The sequence below is a fragment of the Monodon monoceros genome, unplaced genomic scaffold (genome assembly GCF_005190385.1).
Source record: "Monodon monoceros isolate NGI ecotype Baffin Bay Population unplaced genomic scaffold, NGI_Narwhal_1 Super_Scaffold_1, whole genome shotgun sequence".
Lineage (NCBI taxonomy): Eukaryota > Metazoa > Chordata > Mammalia > Artiodactyla > Monodontidae > Monodon > Monodon monoceros.
The window spans coordinates 71,183,693-71,203,813 of record NW_021703765.1 but is presented as its reverse complement, the minus strand read 5'-3'; the positions used below and the strand labels follow the sequence as shown (position 1 = coordinate 71,203,813).

The window sequence follows — 20,121 nt, the reverse complement described above, 5'->3', positions numbered from 1 at the left end:
CTAGGCACGCTGATCCCTGGCTAAAAAGACAATATTCCTTATCCTTCTTTGCAGCTAGATGTGGCCATATAATTAATTTTGTCCAAAGACATATAAGTGGAAGTTTTGTGGGCAACCTCTGGGAAGTTGCCTTATAGAGAAGAGTGTCCCACCTTTCTTTGTCCTTTTTACCATCCTACTCCCTGGAATGTTGATGTGATGGCTGGAATGTTAGCAGCCATATTAAACCTTGAGGATGAGGGTCATACTCTAGGGATAATGGAACACTGAAATAGTAGGATCCCAGGTTGCTTAAAGACTTTGTGGAATCACATTAATAGCCCTTAACTGCCCAACTTTGGACTTCTTTTACTTGAGAGAGATAAACTTTTATCCTTATTTTAGTTGTTATTTTTGCCTGAGAAATGTGGACTGGGAACAAAATCAAGGAGTGGAAGAGTCAGAACCTTGTAACTCAGTGAAAGAGACACCAAACTAGGTAATATAATGCTAGCTTTGCTTCTATAGTTCCTAATTCACTGTTCCTTGTAACCAGTAAAACAAAACATTAAAAGTGTGTTTATTATGATTAACAAAATAAATATTACATTAAAAAATGTGTTTAGTGCATGGAGGGTGACAAAGCCTCCAACACTGTAATCCCACAATCTGGGAGTGTCTAGTCATTTTATTGTGACACTTCACTTTAGTGCAATCGCTTGTTTCATTATCTGCACAGCTAGACTAAGCATTGGGAGCCAGGAATGTCACCAGCATTACTCCCTGAGGAAGCAGTTACCTAGCACAGTACCTAGCCTATGATAAGTGCTACTTAAGACTTCCTGAAACAAGGAATAAATAGCACAGTACCTAGCCTATGATAAGTGCTACTTAAGACTTCCTGAAACAAGGAATAGATAAATGAATGGAAAAAAGGTAAAATTTTAAAAATCTAAAAAAATTGCCAGAATGATTTGTTAACACATTGCTGCAAGGGGATGGTAATCTCAGGTCCCCCCATTTATCTCCTCCAAGTTGGCTTGGGCAGTTCCCAAATCTTGTCAGAGAAGCAGTGAACCGAAGGCTATGAATTTGTTCAGTCTGAACTGCTGGAGGGAGACTCTTGGCGCTGGGATGTACAAGGAATCCTGTTTCCCAAAGTAAGCTTTGCCCACCAGTGGTGTTACTGAGATGACTTCAGGTGGTACAAAGGCAAACTTTGTCTTAATGATTACATATTTGTAAATTATCCAAAACTTAGAAGTATGGCCAAGAAGATAAATGCATATCCTTTCAAAGTCATGCCTAACTCCATTTCACAGGCCCACCCAATGATTTTCTCATTTTCTAGGACAAGGGTCAGCAAGCTACGGCCAGGAAACCAAATCCAGTCCGTGGCCGATTTTTGTACGGCCCTCGAGCTAAGAATGTTGGGTTTTCCCCCGTTTTTAAAGGACTAAAAACCAAAAAAGAAAATGTGACAGAGATGTTATGTACCCTGAAAAGCCTAACATGTTTATCACCTTGGCCTTTTACAGAAAAAGCTTGTCAACTCTGCCCTAGGAGATCGTAGCATTGTTTGAATTTGCTGTTAACTAATTAAGAGCTCACTTTGTGAAGTGACCTATAATTTATATATAGATTTATGTCCAGTACAGCTGCAAATGATTTCTATCTGGTAAACACAAATCTCATGGTTAGTTACTGTTTCTTGCTTTCTAGGACATTAACCAGTTTTGTATCTAACCTAGCAATCTTTTTTTTTAATTAATTTATTTTTATATAATTTTTGCCTGTGTTGGGTCTTCGTTGCTGCAAAAACCTTTATTAAAATGCCCACAAACGGCCAGTTCCTCAGTGATTTTTGAACCTGCTTCATCATCTTTTCTTTTTAATTGAAGTACAGTTGATTTACCATGTTGTGTTAGTTTCTGGTGTTCAGCAAAGTGATTGTTATATATATATATTCTTTTTCATATTCTTTTCCATTACGGTTTATTACAAGATATTGAATATAGTTCTTTGTGCTGTACAGTAGGACTTTGTTGTTTATCCGCTTCATCATCTTATTAATTAATGAGTAAAATCTTTGACCTGTGTTCATCTTATATTCACATAGGAGTCATGTTTTTAACTTCTGAAAATCAGACTTTGACATGCATTTATTATTGCTTAGGGTAAATACTTAGCAGATAATAGTGGTACTCCCATTTACATAAAGGGCATAAATTATAGGCAAATAACCCAGGCTCAAACCTTCAAGAATTTAACTTCTGGCAAGAAGCCTGGAAAGCAAGTAAAATACATGAGTATTGTCTAGGGAGCATTCTTCCCTGCCTGCAGTCAGCAGGGGCCCTTCTTATCCTTCCATGATGTCATTACCTGATCGCTCTCATTGTCAATATCTGGCATCTATATTATATTATAATCATCACTTTTGAGAGTCTGTTCCCCTCACCAGATCCTGAGTTTCTAGATAGTGTCTTACAAGTCTTATTCATCTTTGCATCGCCAGTACCTAGCACTCAGTAACCTCCCAGTAAGTGTTTATGATGGATGCATGTGTGAGGGGCGTGACCTTTTCTTCCACCAGGCCCAGCTTAGGCCAGGCATCCCCTTTTGCACTCTCAGAACACCCTCTTCCTGTTACATCCCTATGTTTAATGCCTCTCTCCCCAGGTAGATGCAAGTGCCATGAGGACAGGGACAGACGTTTCAGTTGACCTGGTGCCACCGCGCACCACCTTAAGCCTAAGAAGCTGCAGAGAAGATGGGAGAACGGGGGTGAGCTCAAAGCTCTGCCCTTTGCTGCTCGGTTCACGTGTAATGGCACTGTTGCTGCTGCTCATCATCAAAGCTAAAATACAGAATCATTTCTTGAAGCAACGTCAACTGGAATATCCCATTACTGCTGACTGGTCATAAAATCCTTGTCTCCTCAATGAGGTACACTTATTTCAGCTATAGAATGATTAATTTGTATACATACATATATAAAATCTAAAAGATTAGCTTTACTTGTATTTCATTATTTTAAATTTAGTAACATTGTTTCATCTTTTTATAATGTCTTCTATTTATGGCAGTTAAATGCTATTATTCTTTTTTAGGTATTGCAGTAAGGTATTTTTCAAAATTTTTATCTAAATAAGAGTCAATTTAAAGAAAAAAGTAAATGATAGTACAGGTATATGCATATATGACAAAAATTGAGAAGTGCTATTCAAAGAAGTCCAATTAGTCTCTAGTGGAATAGGGATCGCCTATCAAGATGTGGCTTAGCCTCAGTGAAATAAAGCCAGGGGTCAACCAGTGAGCTCCATCACTCCCTGACACTGTCTGCAAATATTATACAGGTGTTTTTTCCTCAGGAAAGGATCAAACTTTGCCTCAAATTCTTAAAGGAATCTGTGACCCAAATGTGATCACTCACAAACTACTACTGTGATTCAATTCTTTTTGCTCCAATTCCATTGCTCACTAAGGAATCTTCTGATTCCTAATTTACTAATAATACTGATTACTAATTTGCCAGGTCCCTTGACTAAAGTAAGGCAGTGTTCTTGATACAAGATTCAAAAGGTCCGGCTATTGGAAATACAGACCTCACTTAAAGTGAGTAAACTGACATCTGGATTTCAAATTAATCTCTTATGAAACTGGTCCAGCAGGAATCTGTCTCATTTGTTCTGACCAAGTTTTTGAACTTAAAACACTGAGAACCAACCTTGGGTGTCAAGTGTGTGTTTCCTAGTTTACCTCCCTCTCTCTGAGGGCAGGGGCTGGCAGTCTCGTATAGGTGTCGTCCTCAGTGTGTCGTACAGGGCCCACCCCACATGGGCAGGCCGGAAACATCTGTTAACTACGTGCAGGAAACAAAGGCTATTTATCCACAGTAGGGGATGGGTGACAGTTGTTTACAATGTGACATACACACAGAGGGGACAACATATCTATGTGACAGCATCTCCTTGGGTTGAGATGGAGGAAGAGTTACCTAAAAAGTGAAGAGCAGCACTGTTTTTAATGAGTTTTAGTCCAGAATACAAAGAAAGGTGCTAGTTGCTACTTCAAAGATGGAACAGTGGTAAACAATGGCTTTTTCTTCCCCCATTAAGGCAAGTTACAGAAGTGTTTCAGATGGAATGGATGAGATATTTGAATCTATCTTTGAAAGATCACCCTGAAAGCTAGTAGTATTGTTGCAGTTTAAAAGGCTTTCCATATACCCTTTGTCCCACACCCACCCTATTTATTGATTCAAATTCTGGAACTTTCTTGATCCAAAAGATTTTTCTGGCAGAGTTTCTCTTTTGAGACCTTTAGCATGCAACGGTCATTTTTCTTGGTTTTGTTGCTTATCTCCTTGAACTTTCCATCACTGGATGAGTAAAGCCAGCATGGTTCTTTATGAGTTCTTCTGAGGAACTTTGACTGTGACCTGTAAGAGGGGTGCAGAGAAGCTGTTAAATCTTCATGCTTCCCTTTGGTCTACAGGCCCCCTCAGCTGGGTGCTGCCTGAGCTATAAACAGAAGGGCTTTCCTGACTTCGAACATCTCGATGGCCAGTGGCCAATCCCAGCAACCGCTAGGGCTGTGTTCTGCATGAGATCACACTCTGCCTCCCCTTGACCTAGTCATTCTCAACCGGGGGCAGCTGTGCCCCCCAGAGAACAGTGGGCAATGTCTGGAGACATTTTTGATTGTCACAGTTGGGGGGAGGGTTGCTACAGGCATCGAATGGGCAAAAGTCAGGGATGCTGCTCAACATCCTACGCTGCACATGACAGCCCCACCACAAAGAATTATCCAACCCCAAGTGTCCACAGTTCCAAGGCTGAGAGACCCTGCCCGAGATCCATATGTTCCTCCACAAGAATCAGAGCCAGGAAAAGATAATGTGCTCAAGCTCACAGGTGTCTCAGTGTGTTAGGGGGAAGGTTCCAGATTCAGATGGATATAGGGTTGAATCCCATCGTTCCCCGCTACTGGGCAAGTGCTTCACCTCTGTGTGACTCATTCCCTCATCTGTAAAATGGGGTAACAGCAATATCTCTTTCATGGGGTTGTTGTGAGCATTAAATGATATAACATACATAAGACAGTCTAGCACAGATCCTGGCACAAAGTAAACTTTCAGTAAAAATAAAAAGAAATTTTCTCATCAGTCCCCCTTGCAAACTTGACTTCTGAGACCTTCAGCATGCAACAGTCATTTTTGTTAGTGAATGATAACACAAAAATCCTTATTTTTGTTAGTGTTATCATTCGAGTTCCTAAAGCTCAAAATACAGGACTTTTTTTTTTAACAGGACTCTTTATCATGAGCACCAAGCACAGTGTGGATGCTGGGCTGCATCAGCTTTGCCCCCTTCACCCACATCCTCTAACCCTCCTAGGCCATCAAGTCCTGCCATTTCTTCAAAAGCCTTCTCGAGTTCTCCCCAACATCTCATTTCCTGAGGGCTCCAGCATTCGCAGCTTACAGCTGGATTCCTCCACAAATCACCTCAACTCAAGCCTCTCCTTTTCAGGCTCTTCTACTGCCCTCCAGTCAATCCTTAAATACTGCAGTTCCTTGGGGCTCAGTCCTAGGCCTCCCTCCTCCCTCACTCCATACCTAAATAATCTCCTCCATAACTATTGTTTTGATGAACAGTTATAGGCTAATGACATCTCAATGTCAATATCAAATCTGGGTCTCACCTCTTGTATACAATGGAAACATTTCAATAAACAAGTAAACATGTTTACTTTATTCCAGTGATCTTCTTGAGAGCTTAGGTTGTATCTTATTAGAGTTTCATACTATATAGTATATACTGAATGAAGACCACTGTTTACCTTTTCTTGCTCTGTTCCCCCTTTCTCATCCTACTCCCATCGCCACCCCCCACCCCCAGGCTGGTTTGCTTGCCCTGTGCCCATTTCTCTTTTCTTAAAATATCATTTGTGAGTATGTTTCCTGGTTAAATTATAATTAGTATTCATTGTAGACAGAAAATCATTTTTACCTTAGTATCTTTCTTTCCTGTCTTTTTTCACTTTGATAAAGATATCTGAGTATCTGTATATGGGCGTATACAGTTTTAAAGCTGGGCTTATACTGCATACATCACTTTGTATCCTGCTTTTTTACTTTAAAGGATAAGCATTTTTCATATCAAATATTCTACAAAAATACTTTAACAGCTACTTAATATTCCATAATTTATTGGGCATTTGGGTTACATCTGATTTTTCCCTGTTGGAGAATGCTGTGATGGCTATTTATGGAAGTAAAGCTTTCTTTCTATTTCTGCTTAGTTCTTCAGGATTGCAGAAGCAAAGGATATGCCCCTTGATATCTAATGCCTCATAGCTTGATTTTTATTAGAAGTTTTTCCTCGCTGCTTCAGCCCACTGGGATCTTTGCCTCCTCTCAGGTTTTACAGAACTCAGTGTATAACAAAGCCCAGCAAAGGACTGTGTAGGCATAGTGGTGGTCAAGTCCCTTCTTATTCCTCATGAGACACAGCAGAGACTGGGTCTTTACCCTCTTTGGTAGCTTCCATGGCTTAAAACAAGAAACTAGCAGTCAATACTGATGGACCCCAGCACGAGGGAGAGGGCTGAGAAGGTGCCCATACTCACAGTTTTCACTTCAGTGTATGCCTGCAGCCCATACTCTCCCAGCTCCCGGCCGCTCCCAGACAGCTTGTAGCCACCAAACGGTGACTGGGCCCCAAACACATCATAGCAGTTGACCCTATAATTTAAGATGAGATTTCAGAAGTAACTTTTGGGGTGGAGGATAAGCATCATACCCCTCGGACCTCCTGTATTGTTCTAAAATTTTATTGAGAAAAATGGATGGGTAGAACCCTACTAATAGCTAGGTATATAGAAGTCAAAAGCAGGCCACATGAAATAAAGCCATAAGTCATCTCATCCTTCCCATTTTAATGAATCATTTTTGCTAATTGGGTATTAAGCTTTTTGGGGCAATTTTTTTTAATTATTAAATTTTAACTGAATTTAAAACTCCCCACTTTAAAGGTGCTTTATGATATATTCACAATGTTGTGCAACCATTACCTCTATATAATCCCAGAACATTTATCACCCCAGAAAGAAACCCTATACCCAACAAGCAGTTACTCCACATCCCCCCCCTCCTCCAGCCTCTGGCAGCCCCTAATCTACTTTCTCTCTCTATGGATTTGCCTATTCTGGGCATGTCATATAATGGAATCATATAATATGTGACCTTCTGTGTCTGGCTTATTTCATTTAGTATTATGTTTTCCATGTTGTAGCAGGTTATCAGTACTTCATTTCTTTTTATGGCTGAATATTCCATTGCACAGATAAACCACATTTTGTGTATCCATTCATCAGTCGATGGACATTTAGGTTATTTCCACCTTTTGACTATTGTGAATAATCTATGAACATTCAGATACACTTTTTTGTGTGGATGTATGTTTTTTTTCTCTTGGGTATGTACCCAGGAGTGGAATTGCTGGGTCCTATGATAATTCTATGTTTAACTTATTGAGAACTGCCAGACTTTTCTAGTGGCTGCAACATTTTACATTCCCACCAGCAATGTGTAAGGGTTCCAGTTTCTCCACATCCTAACCAACACCTGGTATTTTCTGTTTTTTAAATTACAGCCATCGGAGCTTCCCTGGTGGCACAGTGGTTAAGAATCCGCCTGCCAGTGCAGGAGACATGGGTTCAAGCCCTGATCCAGGAAAATCCCACATGCCGCGGAGCAACTAAGTCCGTGCGCCACAACTACTGAGCCTGCGCTCTAGAGCCCGCGCTCTAGAGCCCGCAAGCCACAACTACTGAAGCCCACATGCCTAGAGCCCGTGCTTCACAACAAGAGAAGCCACCACAATGAGAAGCCCGCGCACCACAACAAAGAGTAGCCCCCACTTGCCGCAACCAGAGAAAAGCCCATGTGCAGCAACAAAGACCCAACACAGCCAAAAATAAAATAATTTTTTAAAAAAAATTAAAAATAAATAAATTACAGCCATCCTAGTGGGTGTGCCATAGGTGCTAAGCTTTTAAGACCAGTGTTTACATAGATGTGGGCCCTCAGCTCTGGTCTCCTGCTCTTGTTACAGCTTGGTAAGGAGCCCCAGTCATCCATCTGCTTGCCCAAGAACAGCTGCACGGGCATATGCACTGGAGGGAAGTTTCATCTGGAGGAGAGGGGGAAGGACATCCCCATCTGCTATACCACACCCTGACCCAGGAGGAACTAAACCCGGCACCCCAATTCTGGGATGTGAGTAGTGGATTCCAGAAGACCCTGGCTTGGGGATCTCTACTACCTGGGTTGCGAGAGGCTGCTGGGAGGCACTTACCACACGGTGCCAGCCTGGAGGGCTTGGGACAGATAATTGGCCTTGTCCAAGTCCTTTGTGAAGACAGCTGCGGCCAGCCCGTACTTGGAATTGTTGGCTCTCCCAACGACTTCCTCTATGGTCTTGAACTTCAGAATCTGCATCACTGGCCCAAAGATCTGGGGTTAGAGAGCACAATGGGTGGGTGGGGCAGACACGGAACCACCTGTTACCCAGCTTTCCACAGCGCTGAGCAGATGATTCCAGATGTGGTAGCAAGCCTCCAGAAACACCCTAACAGTTCCAGAGGGAGAAGACAGCTCTCACACTCACTGGAATACAAAGGGAAGGAAGCTAAGGGGACTGGTTACCTTCTGTGTGCCATGGACCTTACATACCTTATCTTATTTCTAAACAGTCCTGTGAGGTAGGGGCTTGCACTGACAGGTCACATGGAAATTTAGTTTCAAAGAATTTCAGTCAGTCATTCAACAAGGCACACACTAGATGCTGAAGAAAAAGCTATGAACAAAACAGGGTCTCTGATCTCAAGATGTTCTGAGTTTATCTTATACTTTCCCTGCCCTATTTCTAAGCCATTTCTTCAAGGCATCCTGGTTCCTTTTAGTGGGCTTTAGTGGGCTTCAGAAACCAAAACATGGGAGCTAGGCGTGCTTGTTGCGGTTGGGGTGTGGCTGCTCTCAGCCCTATCAGGGGAGAGACCCCGGGGAACAGATCCTGATGTAATCAAGTGATTGGCATGTGACCATGACAAGTGGTGGGAGCCCAGAGGAGCTACCTGGCCTGAGTGATGGGAGGCAGGGGATCAGGGAAGTCCTCGAGAGGTGAGAGTCAAGCTGTGACACCACACGAGCAGAAACTGGCCAAACCAGAGTGAGGATGAGGAGCAGGGAGGAGGGAAATGGAGTTCCAGGCACCGGCACACGCAGCACCCATTCTTACAACATCCCATTCTCCACTAAAGGAACTAGGACTTCTTGAAGAAATCACTGATTCTAGGACTGGGTGGAGAGTGTCAAGACGGAGGTGCGAGAAGACTGCCAGGAGCCCATCATGGTTGAAGCGAGGACTGCGAGATGGGGCATCTTGCACTTCGGGCACTAGCAAAGCAAAGGCAGCCCCTGCCCTTCTAGAAAATGGATATTTTCCATTTCCGTCAAGATTTAAAAAAAAAATAGCATCAAAGTAGTCATGATGGGAAAAGAGGCAGAACTCTGTTGTACTCTCTTACCCTGATTTTGCATTTTAATATTATTTTATTTTGAATTATCCATGAAAGGGGGTGGCAGTATAATGTTTTCCCTGCATAGGGCTGCTAAAGGGCTTCATCCTGCTGGGGGAAGTGGAGGGAGTCTGAATTCACAAGGGCAGAGTACACATGTCGGATACCCCTGGATCTCCAGTGTCTGTAGAGCACCTTGCACATAGTAGGAATTCAAAAATTACTTGTGGTAAGGGATATGGGGATATATGTATACGTATAGCTGATTCACTTTGTTATAGAGCAGAAACTAACACACCATTGTAAAGCAATTATACCCCAATAAAGATGTTAAAAAAAATTTTGTGAAATGAACGAATGAATGAGATGGAGTTGCTGCCCTACGTTAGTAATCAGTGCCAAGGGGGAGAGAAGGTTAAGGGACTCTCGCCATGTGGGGAAGTCAGCCCTTTGATCTAGTCCAGTGTCTGCTTACATGAAGGCCATGAGAAGGGCTGGGAAGAGTCATTCCTTTAACTCACAGCTCGCAGGGACCAGAACACAAAGGACCTGTAGGCTCTGCTGGGGAATTCAGACGTTCTCCCCAACCATTGGCAGCCATAAGAGACTGAAGAGGAGAGGCACAAGATCAGAAGTGAATTGCAAATCATTTGTCTTATGCATAGAGCCAGGATTTGGCCCAAGGCCAGTGGATGGGTCCTGGGTCAAGGTGCTGGACTGAACTGTCCGCTTCTCCTCCTAGGAACATTCCCTCGAGCGCTGGACGCATGCTAACCTCCTCCTTTGCGATGGTCATGCCATCCTGCACGTCTCCAAACACGGTGGGCTGGATGAAGTAGCCATGGTCAGCAGCCGCCCCTCCACCACACAGCAGCTTCGCCCCCTCCTCCTTCCCAGATTTGATGTAGCCAAGGACCTTCTTAAACTGAGTCTCATCCACCTGAGGGAGAAGGAGCCCAGAGTTACAGAGATGCTACAGCCATACCTCTTGCAGCTTCAGGCTTAGAACCACACAGGCAAGAAGCCAACTGGGAAATGGGCCAGATCATGAATAAGCAAGGCCAAAAACATAAGAACAGATTCCACCAAACTCATTAGCCCTCAAAGAAATGAATATCAAAATGAATATCAAGCCTTTCAAGTTTTTCAAGTGTGAGATTACTAAAAATTTTAAATAGTAAGAAAATACATTGATACCAAGGGTATGTTGCATACTCTGTAATATTCATACATTATTAGAAGGACTGATACAACATTATAGGTCAATTACACCTCAATTTAAAAAAAAGAGAAAGGACTGTAAGCTGGTACAGCTCTTCGGGCAAATGGCTTATTAATATCAGACAAAAAATTAGATGTTCATATCCTCTGACCCAGCTATTTAACTTCTAGGAATTTATTCTACATGTGACAAAGGGACCTGAACAAGGATAGACACTGGGGAACATCTTACAGAAGCAAGAAGTGGAAACAATCCCAAGTATGCATCAGTAGAGGAGCTGGTTAATATGGCACACCCATATGTTGGCATCATTAACAACAGACCTGTCCACAGACACAGAACGACAGCCTAAGATGTTCTGTAAAGAGGGGGGAAGCTTGTAGGATGAAATATATTATATGACCCTACTTTTGCTAAAACAAACATGCCAAAATGTAACTCTGTGTGTATGTGGTTACCTATGAGGAATGGACATGAAGGGGACAAGGGGATCTTATTTTTTACTTTAAACTCTTTTTTATGACGTTTTTTTTTTTTGTTTTTTTTTTATGACGTTTTTAATACAAATTTGTATTACCTTAATAATTATATAGCCACAAACCACAAAGAAAAATGAGAGAAAAAAAAGACGCTGGGATTCACAGCAGCACTATTCACAATAGCTAAAAAGTAGAAACAACCTAAGGGTCTGTCAACAGATGAATGGATAAAGAAAATGTGGCCTATCCATTCAGTAGCATATTATTCAGCCATGAAAAGTAATGAGCCATCAAGTCACGAAAAGACATAGAGAAAACTTAAATGTACATTGCTAAGTAAAAGAAGGTAATCTGCGGGAAAAAGAAAGAAAAAGAGGAAGAAGCCTAATCTGAAAAGGCTACAGACTATATGATTCCAACTATATGACATTCCGGAAAAGACAAAACTATAGAGACAGTAAAAAGATCAGTGGTTCAAGGGTTAGGGGGAGGGAGGAATGAACTGGTGGAGCACAGGAGATTTTTAGGGCACTGAAACTATTCTGTGTGGCACTGTAATCATGGGTACATGTCTTGATTCATCTGTCAAAACCCACAGAATGTACAACACCAGGAGTGAACTCTAATGTAAACTATGGACTTCATTTAATAATAATATATCAATATTGGCTCATCAAATTGTAACAAATGTATCACACCAATGCAAGATATTAATAATAGGAGAAACTAGGGGATGGGGAGGTTAGGGGATATATGGGAACTCTGTACTTCCTGCTCATTTTTCTAAAAGAACAGAATTTATTAATTAAAAAAAAAAAAGGCTGCCTTGGCCAGCACTGGAGCCTGGGGAGTAGACACAAGGAACACAGACGTCCCCAGGACAATGAAGCCTGCAGAGAGGCCCCTGTTGGCCCCAGAAGTGGGCTCAGGGCTGCGTGCAAGGGATTTGTGGGAGGAAGCATCCCTGACCCTGTGGATTCCTCATCCCTGGGAGGAGGAGGCTGGAGGAGGCCAGCACAGGGCCCTGTGGAGAGTGAGCCCAAGACAGGCTGGGTCTAAGGCCAATGCTGGAAAAAGGATCAGGATGTGGTGGGGTGAGGCACTGTGTTTCCTTTTGTTATAATTATTATTGACTATATTTTTATTAGTTAAAATGAATACATGCTCACTGTAAAAAAAAAAAAATTTTTTTTAAATTTTAAATCAAACAGCTCAGAAGAGTATAAAGTGAAATGAAGTCCCTCTGCTACAACAGCCCTCCACCCTCCTCCCAGACGTAACTGCGATTAACAACAGGTATGTGTGTGTCTTTCTGGTAGATGCATTTATATGGATGGCCAAGGTCCAGGAAACATGCATTCCCTTTCTCACAGCCATTCCTCATATTTATTATGTGTATGTAATTTACAAAGGGCTTTCCATTATTAATTTCCACTTCACGGCCACTCTGTGAGTTACGAAGGGCAGGCTTTATGGATGAGAGAATGGTGGCTCGGAGAGAGCATGTGGCTTCCCAAGGGCACACAGCTGGTACCTGGCAGAGCTGAGACTTGAAGCCAGGCCTGCCGGATTCAGAGTCCAAGGCCCTTTCCGCTTCTCCATGGTGGCTCCGGACACCGAGACCTGCGTGCAACCACTGGGCTTACCTGCGGCCCCTGCTCAGTCCGGCTGTCAAAGGGGTTCCCGACCACACGAGACCTGGCCCGGGCAACACTCCGCTCCACAAACTCGGTGTAAACGTCCTCCTGCACAAAGGTCCGGGAGCCTGCACAGCAGCACTGGCCCTGGTTGAAGAACAGGGCGAAGTGGGCCTGCTCCACAGCCCAGTCCACTGCGGAGGCAGAAGGCAACCATAAGAAGAGGATAAGGAGGAGCCTGGCCCCAGTGGCTGCTACCCTTAACCCGTTAACACTACCAGCAGCGTTCATGCCTGCTGGGTGCCAGACTCTGTGTGGGAACAAGGCAGGGCCGATCGCTCCCTTCTCTGAGTGTGGAGACCAAGTGGCAGATAGACACGAAGGACAGTGGTCATCACCCACTGTGGTAATAGAGCCAAGGGCGGCTGGAGGACCAAACCAGCTGGCCTATGGCCATCAGGGAAGACTCCCTCAAGGAGGACGAATCTGGGAGCACCTCAGCAGGACCAGGAAAAAGGATGTGATGGAGGAAAAGTAGTCTAATCTGAAAGCATGCTGCATTCTTGTGCAAGTGAGTAGCTCAGCCTGGCTGGATTACAGGGAGCAGAGGAGAAAGGCTGGGGGAGAGGCCACATCGTGTAGGCCAGAGGGCCATGCTGAGGAGTCTTACTTTCATCCTGAGGCCCTGGGGGCAGAAACCAATCCGAGGGAGGCTGAGGATTGCAGAACTGAGTGGAACCACAGAATACAGAGCTAGCGGCAGGTTGATATCAGACCTCCCCCCTGAAAACTTACTGTCAGCATCTGACATGATGATATTGGGACTCTTTCCTCCTAGCTCCAGGGTCACTCTCTTGAGGTTACTGTTCCCCGCAGCAGTCTGGATTAGGTGGCCAACCTATACGGAAGCAGGAACAGAGACAAACTCAGTGGAGGAAAACAAAACCAAATGTTCTCAGACACACAGAACAGAAGCCCCCGCAACCTGAGGGAGTAGCTGGACTACAAGAGACCTGGAGAATTTCACCAAATCTGGCCATTCACTTACCATCACTGCCCCATCCTCTGAGCTCCTAGGATGACAATGACAGTAACGACACGAGCAGGGTCATTGCTGTGTGGCTTCTACACACTCAGCACCACCTACATACCAGACACTGTGCTAAGTGTTTTGTGTGCATTAAGTTCAACCCTCACAACAACCTCAGAGGTAGGGCCGACTCTTTCCCTTGATATAGAAATGTGGGAGCTATAGCTCAGAGTGGTCAAGTCACTTGCCCAAAGTCACACAGTAAATGTGGAGTCAGAATTCACATTTGGGCAAACTGCATCCAGCACCAGTTCAGACCTGCTATCCTGCCTCATTCTCACAGTGTTTTAAATGGTATCTCCTAGCACAGGGCAAGGATGGGGTGCTTCTCACCTCCATATTCAAAGAGCCTGGCACAAAGAACCCCTGTGCTTATCTGTTGAATGAGCACACATACCACGGTCAAGAAACCATCCCGTCTGACTTCCCTGGTGGTGCAGTGGTTAAGAATCCGTCTGCCAATGCAGGGGACACGGGTACGAGCCCTGGTCCAGGAAGATCCCACATGCCGCGGAGCAACTAAGCCCATGTGCCACAACTACTGAAGCCCGCGCACCTAGAGCCCGCGAGCCCCAACTGCTGAAGCCCGCGCCTAGAGCCCATGCTCCGCAACAGGAGAAGCCACCGCAATAAGCAGCCCGCGCACTGCAACGAAGAGTAGCCCCCGCTCGCTACAACTAGAGAAAGCCCGTGCACAGCAACGAAGACCCAACACAGCCAAAAATAAATTAATTTGAAAAGAAAGAAAGAAACCATCCCATCTGCAAGATTCTCAACGTCCCCTTGAGGCATTAATTTAGGTGGTGACTAAGCCAAGAAAGAGCCTGGACTGTGTCATCTAGGCCACAGTTCTGCCCTCCCGCAACCGCCATCTCTGCATACAGACGGAATGTCTGAAGGTATCTTTACCTCGGGGATCATTTTAAAGATCACCTTTATTATACTATTCAGCATGCCTTCTCTAAAGTCATGCAATGAAGCCTTCCAAGAATTCAAGGATAGGAAAAAGGAATTTTGTCCCTGCTTTCAAGGTGATTATGTTTAAGGAATCCCCAGGCATCTTATATGTCTTTGTCTCTCCGGGGCCTGGCACAGAGCAGCACTCACTCATTCATTCATTCATTCACTCACTCACTGAGCACTTACTCTGGGCTAGACTTTTGCAGGATACACCATAAGCTTTATCTCACTCAGGCCAACCCTGGGAGGTGGGCACAGTTATTATCCCTATTTTATAGGTGGGGAAAAGGAGGCTTCAGGAGGCTGGCTTGCCTAAGGTCGCATAGCTAAGTAAGTGCTGCTGAAACAGTTTGACTTCAAAACGCATTATCTTCCCCACTACACCACACCCACTGTCTGTACTGCGTAGATACTGCCATCCTCATTTTTTTTTTTTTTTTTTGCGGTACACAGGCCTCTCACTGCTGTGGCCTCTCCCGTTGCGGAGCACAGGCTCCAGACACGCAGGCTCAGCGGCCATGGCTCACGGGCCCAGCCGCTCCGCAGCATGTGGGATCTTCCCAGACCGGGGCACAAACCCGTGTCCCCTGCATCGGCAGGCGGACTCTCAACCACTGCGCCACCAGGGAAGCCCACTGCCATCCTCATTTTAAACACAATGAATGGACCCCCCAAAGACACTCAGTGAATTGCCTCATGTCATAATGACAAGGCTGGGATTTGAACTCATGTCTCCCTAAAGCCCACTCTCTTTAATTGCCAGGGCAGTGCCAGTCAAAGAGTCTGACACAGCCGAGGTGCTTTGACCTTGGGCAGGCAGTCAGCTCTGGACTTTATAAAGTCTAGACATAGACAGTCCTGGCCTCTTTATCCCACATGGGATGCCAGGCCACCCCCCTACAGCAGCTGGAGTGTCAAGCAATCCACAAAGGGTTCCACCCTGATGGTCCCTGCTGGCACACATGGGGCCCCTCACTTGAGCTACTCAAAGGCAGTCCTGGGGTAGACCCCCATGCAGTACCCAGAGGCTAATCTTATTTTACTTTATTTTAGCTGCGCTGCACGGCTTGCGGGATCTTAGTTCCCCAACCAGGGGCTGAACCTGGGCCACAGCGGTGAAAGCACCGAGTCCTAACCACTGGACCGCCAGGAAAGTCCCTCAGAGGCTAGTCTTGAACGCATCATCCTTTGAGGACTGGGGGCATTTGAGCCAAACATACCACAAGCTTGAGGTCCTAGGATGCCTTACCTCAGTGGAGCCTGTGAAGGCCACTTTGTCCACATCCTCATGAGAGGCAACGGCAGCCCCAGCTGTGGGGCCAAATCCAGGTATGACATTGACCACGCCAGGAGGAAAGCCGGCCTGTAGGCAAACACCAGGGACACCGCGAGTCGTTCTCGCGCTCCAAAGGGTCTGGACAGAGGAATACACATCCCCTCCCAGAAGCTGCGGCAGTCTGCCCAGCACACAGGTGAGCAGTCTTACCGGGTACTGCTCAGGAATTCCAAACGGTGCAGCAAGGAGCCTGTTTTGTGGGATTCCCTGTGCCCCTTTGCCCCTGCCCCCATGGCACTCACTTAGAATGGTTTTCATCCTTCAGAGGGGTCTTGCAATGAAACCCAATGTAGAAGAGACGTGGTGCGGGTCACTTCAGCTGAAGTGTGATGAGCAGGGATGAGGGGGGTTCACTCCCTTCTCTACAAATACCCATCCCCACTACGGGGGCCCCTCATCAGCTCTCCTATAGAGCAAGCCTCTACAAAGGCATATAGAGGTCAAGATGGACGCAAGCCACGCACCTCCTTAATCAAGTTGGCCACATAGAGGGCAGTGAGTGGAGTCTGCTCAGCCACCTTCATCACAACCACGTTTCCAGTCGCCAAGGCTGGTCCCAGTTTCCATGCTTGCATCAAGAGCGGGAAGTTCCACTGCAATCAACAAGAGCCATTCCCGAAATCTCAGCCGAGAACTGCACTGGCAGCAGAAAGTGGCAGCCAGGGAGCAGAAGCAACACCAGGTTCTCTGAACCTCTCGTGTTCCCCTCACAACTCAATTGTCGATTTAAGACAGATAAACAAGGCAGGTGGTGGATGATAATATTAGTGACTCGCATTCATGCTTTTCCATACTAGGCACCATGCTACATCATCGCCTTCAATCCTCCCTACTGCCCTAAGACAGCTACTATCACTTCCACTTTTCAGATAAGGAAACCAAGTCCTAGGGGGATAAGTGACTTGCCCAAGGTCACAGAGTTCACCCGTGGCAGAGCTGGTTGGCTTTGTTAAAGACCATGTTCTCAACCACTGCCCAGGCCGCCTTCCAACATCACCCCACAGACCCTCCCACCTTGGCAATGACCCTGCCCAAGATTGCTGCCTCTCACAGCACTCCTGATAAACCTTCATTTGTTTATTATGAGTCTAACACTCACCGGGATGATCTGCCCGCACACTCCCACAGGTTCATGGCGGGTGTAGCTGAAGTAGTCCCCATCGATGGGAATGGTTTTTCCGTGGTACTTATCAGCCCAGCCTGCATAGTAACTTAAAAAAAAAAAAAAAAAATCCAAACTCCGTCAAGGACTGTCAGGGACCCCTGTAAACTCTGGCAGAAAGAGAAGACTCAAACTGGTCCAACTGGGTCTTTCTGATAATTGCCCTGGCTCTGGGCTTATTTCCAGAAAGACTTAACTAACTGCTAGGGTCACAATAATTCATTCTCAGTAACTAACCTCTAAGCCTCAGAATCACCTGGGGTGCTCATAAAAAACACCAAATTCCAGGTACCCACTTCTGACCTACTCAACTGACTCTGGGGCTGATGCCCAGGAATCAGTATTTTTAATAAACATTCAGATTTATTAAACTGTGACTGTCGCACCAGCCCAGCACCACAGATTAGCATCTGAGAACCATGGATCGACTCTAGTGGGAAAGTGCAAACCCATCTAACAGCTGGCACTTGCTGTGTGCAGAGCATCGTACTAAGACTGAGTGAACAGTGACCAGAAACAAATCAATGACTGGGTCCCAACCCTGTAAAGCTTACCATCCAGATACACAGGGACACAAATGGCAAAAACACAGCAAATTAGAGCTGGGGGGAAAAGAAGAGTCATGTGTTTATAGTATGTGATGATTTTCAGGGAAGCAGGAAGAATGGAAGATGGGGGAGAGATGCAACATGCAGTGTAAAAGAGAGATTTCTGAAATGAATGTGTCTGCTAAGGTTAGCCTGAGACCAGACTTGACCTGGGTGTGAACATAGGTTTGTGACGCCAGGGAGAAAAATAGCCACGGAGTTGCCAATCTGTACAAATTAAGGCATCGCTGCTCCCTTCTTTCCAGGTCTGTATTACGTGTGTTTGCACGCCTCAGAACAGGTATTTAATGGACACAGAGGCACTCTGCTAAAACTCAGGAAGGCCTGGGGCTCTGCCTGCTGTTCACCAGGCTGCTCCCTCTGGGGCGTCCTTGCAGAGCATTCTCTATCTTGGCACTGCTGCCATTTGGGGCTGGAAAGTTCTTTGCTGTGGTGGGCTGTCCTGTGCACTGCAGGATTTTTAAAGCATCCCTGGCATCTATGCACTAGATGCCAGTAGCACCCCTCCCTCCCAGTTGTGACAACCAAAAACGTCTCCAGACATTAGCCACTGTCCCCTGGGAGACGCAGTTGCCCTGGTTGAGAAACCCTGTTATGGGGGATAACTACAGTTTTGTTGTCCAACCCATACTTTTCTGGCACCGCTTCTTCCCCTCCACCTCTGTCCACATGGTCACAGAGGAACAGCCATTATTTGAACAATGATCTGTCCACCTGAACCACATCTGGTCAGACTCGAGGCCAGCCAGTCAGGGCCCCCCTTCCAGGAATTTGGCACAAGGACTAAGGGACTGCAGCTTAGTCTGGCCGGAAGCACTCATACAGCAGCCAGCCCAGGTGTGAGCAACCGGGTTCCAACATGCAGACTGGCCCCAGGAGAGGCCAGTGTAGTCGAGAGAAGAAGGAAGCAAGTAGGCAGCAGTTAGACTGAATGGCCTTCTGGATTTCAGACCCCTCACTCTCCACAGTTGCCCAAGTTAGGCTGAGTGAGTTCCTGTTACCTATGACCCAAGGGCTCTGACAAAGCTCTTATTCCTCATCTTGTATTTCTTGGTTATTAAAATGTTTATGATTAAACTAAACCCAAAGCTAGCAAGAGGAAGCAAATAATGAAGATCAGAGCAGAGATAGGTGAAATGAAAAACAGAAAAACAACAGAGAATCAACAAATCCACAAGCTGGTTCTTTGAAAACATTCACTAAATTGACAAACCTTTAGCCAGACTAAGAAAAAAAGGGAGAAGCACAAATAACTAAAATCAGAAATGGAAGTGGGGACATTGTAAAAACGAGATAAAAATCATTATAAGAGAATATTATGTGCAACTCTAGTCAACAAATTAGATAACCTAGAAGAAATGGACAAATTCCAACTAACATATAAATTACCAAAACTGAAAGAGAAAACGTGTATGACTCAATTACAGTTTTGGTATTGAGGGATGATTCCCATGAGATGGAGTCTAACTAGAATACATTTCTCCAACTCCTGTGGATCCTTTTACATTATTCTGTTTCCACCCCTCCAGCAACACTCCCTCCCCTCTGGCACGGCCAGAACAAAGAACAGGAAGCCTGAGCCCATACCGGAGACATTTGAGAACCATGTCCAAATCCACCAGGTAGGAAATGACGTAGGGCTTGCCGTTGTCCAGGGTCTCCAAGGCCTGAGCAAAGACAACAAGATCAACACGGACACAGGAGCACAGGAATGAATCAGTAAATCGGGTGACAAACGGCATTGAGGCTCAGCATGGTCTGAGAAGGGCTGGTGGCCCCTTTGTGCTGAATTTTGAGGCATTTCTGGGCCTCTTCAATGGCAGGGAGCAAGAGGAGGGGGATGGGAGGAAGGATGCACCAACTTCTCATTCAATCATTTCACTATATTTTTTTCAAGCTTCTACTCTATGGCGGATCCAGGTGCTAGGAATACAGAGGCGATCATGGAGCTTATAGAACAAAATGCCTTTGTAAAGCAATTATATTCCAATAAGGATGTTAAAAAAAAAAAAAGAAAAAAGAGCAAAAAGCCAGCAAATAATGACATGAATTAGTCACAAGTG

The 20,121-nt window shown here is 45.2% G+C and overlaps 1 protein-coding gene across 1 annotated transcript in view; it reads right to left on the bottom strand.

The window, feature by feature from the left end:
- Positions 1 to 2,125: 2,125 nt before the first annotated feature.
- ALDH2 (aldehyde dehydrogenase 2 family member) overlaps positions 2,126 to 20,121 on the bottom strand; it is a 31,032-nt gene continuing 13,036 nt past the window's right edge. The window contains exons 4-13 of the mRNA XM_029219829.1: positions 19,646 to 19,725; positions 17,388 to 17,499; positions 16,753 to 16,881; positions 16,202 to 16,315; positions 13,698 to 13,800; positions 12,912 to 13,096; positions 10,340 to 10,504; positions 8,343 to 8,500; positions 6,613 to 6,727; positions 2,126 to 4,420 (exon numbers count right to left, since the gene is read on the bottom strand). Coding sequence (XP_029075662.1) covers positions 4,388 to 4,420; positions 6,613 to 6,727; positions 8,343 to 8,500; positions 10,340 to 10,504; positions 12,912 to 13,096; positions 13,698 to 13,800; positions 16,202 to 16,315; positions 16,753 to 16,881; positions 17,388 to 17,499; positions 19,646 to 19,725 — 1,194 coding nt within the window. The 3' untranslated portion in view covers positions 2,126 to 4,387. The remainder of the gene's footprint in view (positions 4,421 to 6,612; positions 6,728 to 8,342; positions 8,501 to 10,339; positions 10,505 to 12,911; positions 13,097 to 13,697; positions 13,801 to 16,201; positions 16,316 to 16,752; positions 16,882 to 17,387; positions 17,500 to 19,645; positions 19,726 to 20,121) is intronic.